This window comes from Musca domestica, unplaced genomic scaffold (genome assembly GCF_030504385.1).
Source record: "Musca domestica strain aabys unplaced genomic scaffold, Musca_domestica.polishedcontigs.V.1.1 36, whole genome shotgun sequence".
NCBI classification, from domain to species: Eukaryota; Metazoa; Arthropoda; class Insecta; order Diptera; family Muscidae; genus Musca; species Musca domestica.
Window position 1 is genome coordinate 6,656,695 of NW_026712318.1, and position 8,096 is coordinate 6,664,790.

The 8,096-nt window shown below is 35.6% G+C and overlaps 1 protein-coding gene across 2 annotated transcripts; it reads right to left on the bottom strand.

Moving 5' to 3' along the window:
* Positions 1–6,270: 6,270 nt before the first annotated feature.
* Positions 6,271–7,843, bottom strand: LOC101890197 (uncharacterized). Of its 2 annotated transcripts, none has more exons than XM_020036877.2 (2): positions 6,784–7,839; positions 6,271–6,727 (listed from the first exon to the last, which is right to left on the bottom strand). In XM_020036877.2, exons 1-2 carry the CDS (start codon positions 7,796–7,798, stop codon positions 6,309–6,311), a joined length of 1,434 nt encoding a protein of 477 aa, XP_019892436.2. In that variant the 5' UTR covers positions 7,799–7,839; the 3' UTR covers positions 6,271–6,308. The 2 variants fall into 2 exon arrangements, with proteins under 2 accessions (XP_019892436.2, XP_019892437.2); XM_020036878.2 differs by having other exon boundaries at positions 6,618–6,727; positions 6,806–7,843.
* Positions 7,844–8,096: the final 253 nt, after the last annotated feature.

Consider the following 8,096-nt stretch of genomic DNA (forward strand, 5'->3'; position numbering starts at 1 on the left):
GTCACACGCTGCCCGAATGTTGCTCTGCGGTATTTTCTCCCATTCCCGGCGAAGCGCTTGCTGATGATCGATACTTTGGTATTTTTTAGTGCCCACCTTGCTTTCTTAAATACTCCAGACACAATAGTCCAACGGATTGGTAACCGGAGATTTCATTGGATTGTGCACTGGAAATGAAACGAGGAACCTCATTTTGTAACCATTCTTGGGTGGCGGGTGCTGAGTCCTGTTGGAATGTCCAAGGTGGACCAAAATGTTCGCGTGCCCAAAGTTTTAATACACCCTCCAGAATATTTTTGCAATAATATTCGGGCATTTATTCTGATGCCACGGTCGATTAATACGAGCGGAGAGCGACCATCGGTTGTTATGACGGCCCACACTATCACCATGGCCGGCGCTTTAATTTTGGTGGCCAACCGAAAGTGCACATTTTCAGCTGACCTCTTTGGCAAGTAAACACGATCATTTTGGACAACGAATGTTTTCTCATAGGAGAAAACTAAATTCGGCAGTTCACCATTTTCGGCGAAGCGAAGCAACTCTTTAGCTCTTGTGAGTCTATTTTCCTTCTGTTGCGGTGTAAGTTCTAGCACTTTTTGGAATTTCAATGGCTTTGCCCCGAGCTCATTTTTCAATAGTTCCTGAATGGAATATTGCGATATGTTCATCTCACTAGCTATTTTTCGGCCACTGGGACCTGGATTTTGGATCAAGTCGCTTCTTTTTTTCAAGTAGCTTCTTTTTTTTCGAACCATTTCTGCTGATGTTGCTGTTTTCTTCCGTCCACTTCCTTGACGTCTGGCTACGATCATGATTTTAACCTGTAAACCTGCTAATATCAATTTGTATTAAAAATTTTCAACATTCGCTGAACACTGCAATAACCAACATTAAATACTTCATAGTCCTTTCATAAATATTTTCCGATTGAGTGAATTTCGAATAATAGTATAAACATTAATAATGCTCACGATAATTTGCCATCGCGTAGGAGAAGAACAACTCCAGTTCGAATTCCAATATTGTTTATTCACAAATCGAATTATTTGTAATTTACCAGTTGAATATTTTTAATTAAATATTTATTAAATACACTTGAGTTAATTCGCATCAGACGTTATTGAATGTCGATTATTCTGCTGTTGTTGTTTTTATTGTTGCTGTAAATGGGAAATTAATTTATATTCATGAGCTGAACGGCACACAGGAAACTACTCAAACGAATGCAAATCAATTACAGCTTCAATTAAATGTGTTCAAAGTGTGCGTATGTATGTACGTATGTATGTATCTGTGAAGAAAGTATGTGCCATTAGTTCACCCTTTTGGCGATAAGCTGCACACGGGTAAATTTATATAATTTTATCATTGCATGAAAGTAAGGAGTTTTAAACTTTAAAATTGGCATTTTTGGAATTACATATTTTGATAAAATGTATATAACGCGAAGTAGGTTCCGTAACACTGTACGACGAAACCAAATGTTTCGGTAATTACAGAAAAAATCCAACAGAATATGAAAATAGAGCTAAAACAAGTTAAATAGCATTAGTTTGTTTTGCCGGCAGGTGTATACTCTCAGCCAATTTTCAATTTATGATTATTCTGTTGACCCTTTATGGGGGAGGTTCCGAAGCAGTTTCCCAATATTATCCAATACGTATCTGACCTAATTCGGATATAAATATAACAACATGTCATGAGATATGTGAAAATTTTGGAAAATGTGGAAATATACGTGAGGTACCATATATAGTGGACCGTGTTCAAAATTTAAAGGAAATCGAACATTTATATCCAATTTTACACGAAATTATAAATTCTGATTAAAATATAATATATTCATATCAGATTTATGGCTCAGGAAAATATTTAGATATAGCAAGTTGAATAATACGCCGAATTGTTTCGAGCGTTTTGTTTTTCAATATTTCGAATCCTTTGTGGGGGAAGTATCAAAAAGTAAACGCCAATACATCCCATTTTCACAGCAGATTTTGTGTTAGTAAAAATAATGGCATGTGTGAAATTTGAAGAGAACCTGAAGCTTATTTTGGATTTTATGATCGTTTTGGTTATTTACAATTTTGACCCTTTACCAGAAGAAATGGTCTGAATGGCGTTTAATTGCGTTTAATGAGTTTTATGGATATAAAAAAATTGTGGGGGAGATACCAGAAGGAGTGGGCCGATCCCATTTTCACAGCAGATCATTTGTTAGTAGAGATAATGAGATGTGTGAAATATGAAGAGAAGGGGATGTATATTTCGGATTTTATGATCGTTTTAGTTATTCGAAACTTTGACCCTTCGTGGCGGAGGAACCAGTAGAAAAGGTCCGATCTCGACCATTTTTACAAAAGATCTTTGGTTGGTAGGAATATTGAAATGTGCCAAGTCTGAATGGAATCGGATGTTAATTTTGCGTCTTATGAGCTTAGTAGATATTCTAAATTTTGAACCTTTATGGGGGAGATAGCAAAAGGAGTGTACGGATATATCCCATCTTCATACCAGACCTTGGTTTAATACTAATATAGTGATGTGTGTAATTTGAAGACAATAGGACACTCGCATCACATTTTATAAAAGTTACAATTATTCAAAATTTTGATCTTTTTGGGGGAGGTACTTGATAGAGTGGACCTATATTGGCTATTTTCGCACCTTACCTAGCACTGATGCCAATATTATGATTTTTAAAGTAGGAGAAAAATTGGATTACCATCTCTCTATCTGAGCAGTAAAATAGTTTTGTTTTTTTTTTTTTTTTGAAAATTTCAATCTTTTGCGGTGGAGGTACCAAGGAGTAGACCGATATTTCCCATCTCGAAACTCGATCCAAAAGTAATGATAATATCGCGGTGTATCGAATTTGGACGTATTCGGACACTTCCTTCGAGAATTATCGTGCGCATCAACCAGACAGACAGACGGATGGATATCGCTAGATCGACTCAAAATATCCTGAAACGGATTTGGTCCAAAGAGACCTAGGGACTAAGACCTTTATTTCGGGGTAGCACATTTTGACGTTTCAAATGATATATACCCCTCTAGCTGAGGGTATATGTATTAAAATATTGGCCTACCTTTGTATATGGTCAAGGCTACGTAATATGCTTAAAAAAAATCAACAGAGAACCCGATATAAGAACCGAATAGTGTCAAATCCATCTCCAATTTTCAAAAACCAGAATGACATTTTGACACTGACATTATACAAAAAAAGTGAATTTTAAAAAAGTGCCAAAATTCTCAAGAAAGAAATGTAGAAAAGCTGTCGAATCGAACTTTGAATACCCTCCACCATTTGGAACGAATTTGGAAATTTTCAATTTTAAATATACCTAATATATCCGTTATATTGGGGTCTACACGACGTGGATCTACATAGACATTGTTTGTCAAAAGCCATTACCATATTCAAGTTCGAAACTTGAAATAAACGGTGAATAATGTAGCTAAAATCATCAAAATATCGTATATAGGGAGGTACCGTTATAGACAATTTTCTGTCACAGGCTGTAGCATACATTACGAACTTCAAATACGACATCTCAAACAATTTCAATGGGTATTGTACCTAAACTCGCCAAAGTACCGAATATAGGGAGGTACTGATATATGGGGCCTATACGAAGACCTGGACCTGCATAGACAATTTTCTGTCACAGACTGTAGTTCCCATTACGAACTCTAAGTACGTAATTTGAAACAATTCCGGTGAATAATGTCGCTAAAATCATCAAAATACCGAATATAGGGAGGTACCATTATATGAGGGCTATACGAAGACGTGGACCTGCACAGATAATTTTCTGTCTGTAGTACCCATTTCGAACTTCAAATACTAAATTTGAAACAATGCAGTTTGAAATAAATCAAAACCGTTAAAGATTCTGTTAAAATTTTAAAAATACCGAATATGGGGAGTTACCGTTGTATTGGGGTCTATACGAAGATGTGAACAATTTTAAGAAGACGTGAGCAGAAGGAAGCTTTAAATAAATCCGGTGAATAATGTCGCAAAAACATCACAATACCGAATACATAGAGGTACCGTCCATACTATGGTTGAGGGGTATAAAAATTATGTATTTTTTTTTATTTTTATACCCTATACCACTATGCTAATTTTGATTGGGATAAAAATTTTGTAACACCTCGAAATATTGGTTTCCCACATAGGAAAGTACATATGGATCTTCCTATCTCGCCGAGCTTAGTCGATCTAGCTATGTATGTCCGTTTGTCACGTTACTGGTCGCAATTTTGGACCGATTTTCACGAAATTGAAAATGGAGGTGGGGTTATGGTCAGAATAAAAGCCTAATGCTTTGAATATGATCGCATAATATTTAGGGGTTGAAATGGACCAAAAACATAAAAATTTCATGAATTTAACCTTCCTTTATGTATGGTCATGGGGTAATATTTAGTGGGTGAAATAGACCATAAATAACATTTGTATTAAATAAAACTCAATATTTTTATTAAACCGCGAATATTTTTAATCCCAGCGAAATCGCAAATAGATGAAAAGGACAATTCTGACCGTAACGTAGATGGCGAGAGTAAGTATATAAATATATACAACGTGTGTATATACGAAGGAAGGGGATGTTAGCCAGAATGCTTATATCTCAAGAATGGCTGGACCTATTTTGACAAATTTTGTTGGTTCAGAATGCCCTCTTGGCATAAAAGAATAAAACATATAATAACATATTGTAGTGTTGTAGGGTTTCACATGGTCGGCCCGCACGACTATAGCCTTTGCTTACTTGTTTACCTATTAATTTAACACGTTTCCCTTTATACTTAATTTTTTTGGGAAGGTGTCAAAGTAAAAATTATTCTAGATCAAATTTCATTGCGGGTCTCTGAAAAAAAGATACATTTCTATTTCAATCTGGAAAAGACCCCTAAGATTAAAAAAATGTAAATTTGCAGTCAATTCGTGTGAAAGATATAGACATGACACTTAAAATGCCTAAAATCTGCTCTTACAGCAATAAAAAGCTTATATGATAATTTGAACAAGTATGAAGAAATATGGTAGTAAAGCTCCCTTGTATAATTTAAACAAGTAAAAAAATTGTGGGTTCGGCTGGGCCGAACTTTGAATACCCTCCACCATTTGGAACGAATTTGGCACTTTTCAAAAAAAAAAAAAACCGTTAAAAATTCTGTTAAAGTGTTAAAAATACCGAATGTAGCCGTTATATTATTACGAAGACGGGGACATGCATAGGCAACTTTTGCCATAAGTCATTACAATATTCAATTGTGAAACTTGAAAAAAAAATTGTGAATATTGTAGCTAATGTCATCAAAATAACGAATATAGCGAGGTACCATTATATGGGGACTATACCAAAACGTGGACCTGTACAGAAAATTTTGTATCAGAGGCTGTATTATTCATTACGAACTTCAAATACTTAAATTGAAACAATTCCGGCGAATAATGTCGCTAAAATCATCAAATCGGATAGACGGTAAAGGGTAAAAAACAAGTAAAAAAGCTGTAAGTTCGGCCGGGCTGAACTTTGAATACCCTCCACCATTTGGTACAAATTTGGCAATTTTCAAAAAAAAAAAAAATTAAATCCGTTAAAATTCTGTTAAAATCTTAAAAATGCCGAATGTAGCCGTATATTAGGGTCCATACGACGACGTGGACCTGCATAAGCAACTTTTGTCACATACTATTACAATATTCAAATGCAAAACTTAAAAAAAATATGTTTATAATGTATCTAAAATCATCAAAATACCGAATATAGGGAGGTACCATGGGGGTTATAAAACCTGGACCTGCACAGACAATTGTGTGGCATTGGCTGTAGTATCCAATACGAACTTCAAATACAAAATGTGAAATAATTCCGGAAAATAATGTCGCTAAAATCATCAAAATACCGCATATCGAAGGTACCGTTATATGGGGGCTATACAAAACGTGGACCTACATGGCCTATTTTCAATAAAAAAAAGTCCTGCAGACAGTAAATTTTATCAACCTACTTCATTTCGTTTGGAAGATAGAGTGATTTCCACAGACGGACGGACATCGCTAAATCGACATAGAATTTTATGCTGATCAAGAATATATATACATTGTGGGGTCTAAAATGTATATTTCGAGGTGTTACAAACGGAATGACAAACTTAATATACACTCCATACTATGGTGGAGGGTATAAAAATATTCCGTTTATATAAGAATTGGGCTATAATCGAAATTAGAAAGAGTGACGGTTTACAAATCACCCAGATCTAAAATCCATTAATTTTTTTTATTCCACATACGAAAAATTTACAGAGCTTTTGGATATGGATTTTCCTTTATCGTTTTCCTGCCGATGATATTCTTTCAATGATTTTCGCACTCCATCCTCACTAACTGAAAACGTTGTTGTTGTTTTTGGCTTTTTTGATTTTAATTTTGAAATTTTCAATTGTTGTGATGTTCTCTGGAAGTCGGATAATGAGATTAGTGACTTTACGGGATCAAATGACCTCAGGCGCCGCATTGTTTTGAAACGATTATTTGTAGCGACGGTTATCAAAGGATCCAAATCGAATGAGTCTTGGAAACGATATTTGTTATAGCTGGTATATCGATGCACATAGTGTCCGGCATCGTGCAACTCTTGTGTGATTGTGTGCGCTGTTGTTTCATCGTAGGACAACAATGAGGATGTCACGGGGACAGCTAAGGGAAGACAAAAAGGAATTACAATTTGGAATACTGGAACTTTGGAACTTTACCAATTAATTTATATGTCTTAACCTGAATTTTATCCATTTTCTCCAAAAGTGTTGGCTCCGTATGACCTATTGCACATTTGCACTTTTTCTCATTAGGGAATTTTAAATTAAGTTTTGGTTTTAATTTGCGATCGCTATAAGGGCTACATGAAATACAAATATTCTCCTTCTTTACATCAATCGCCTGCGCTGGCGCTGAGCAATTGTTTGGCAACTGCCTCAACATGGCAATATGTTGATCCACCGCTGCAAAACGTTTTTCCAAATCTTTTTTCATTGTCGGCAAAATCATACGATCCAATTTGCAATTCAACATTTCTTGCACCTCCTGCATTGCCTCGCGTGTTGAGTGCCATTGTTGCTGGACTTCATGGCGTTTCGATTCAATGTCACCGATCAATGCCTCAACCAACTTCAATTTAGGCTCTGCCCTATCCGCAACATCATTGATTTTTCTCAATTTGTCTCTCATCACTTCCAGCCTCGAGTCGATATTGGAAATACGCTGCAACACCGGTCGTGTCATACGCCTGCGTATTTCAACATTGAATGTTGGATGTTGAGCCATGGTACAAAACTCTTTGTTATAGTCACTGTACAGCGTACACAAATCCTCTGTCGGGGAGGCATAGAAATCCCAACACCTTGAACTGTACTCATTTGTCGCACAACGTTTTCGTATTTCCGAAAAATGCTGCTCCAATTTGTCTTGCATAGATTTGGTTTGCATCTCCAGTTGCTCCAACAAATCATAATATTTTTGATAAATTTCGACATTTTGTATTCGCAGTTTAAATGGGTTTTTATTATCGTTTGAGTTTTCCAGAATCGTCCTACAACAAGGTCCATCGAATCCTGTTATCCGAACTGTTTCATTTTCACAATTTAATTTCTTCAAGAGAATCATGAATAGGTTTTGCAAGATGTGCAAATGTTCGGAGGTTATTGAGTTGCCTCCCAAGGCTGCCCTAGACAGTTCGCTTAGCGAAAATTGTAGACTTTCTTGTGATGTCATCGAAAATTTCTCTCAATAATAATTAATTTTTAAAACTAAAAAAATAATTTATAAATAGTCATGGAATAATTATCAAGGCAATCATGTGCATATTTTTTATTTCAAAATCATACCCTTGACAAGTTAAAAAGTATCTGTCGGTTTTGCCGACCCTCGGCCAATGTTAGATTATTTAAATATATTTTGACTTCGAAATGATTACTCAAATTGATGACCCTTTATGGAGTAGGTTCCAAAGGAATGTGCCAATACAATCCATATCGCATCGGCCCAAAATAAATATGATATAAATATTGCG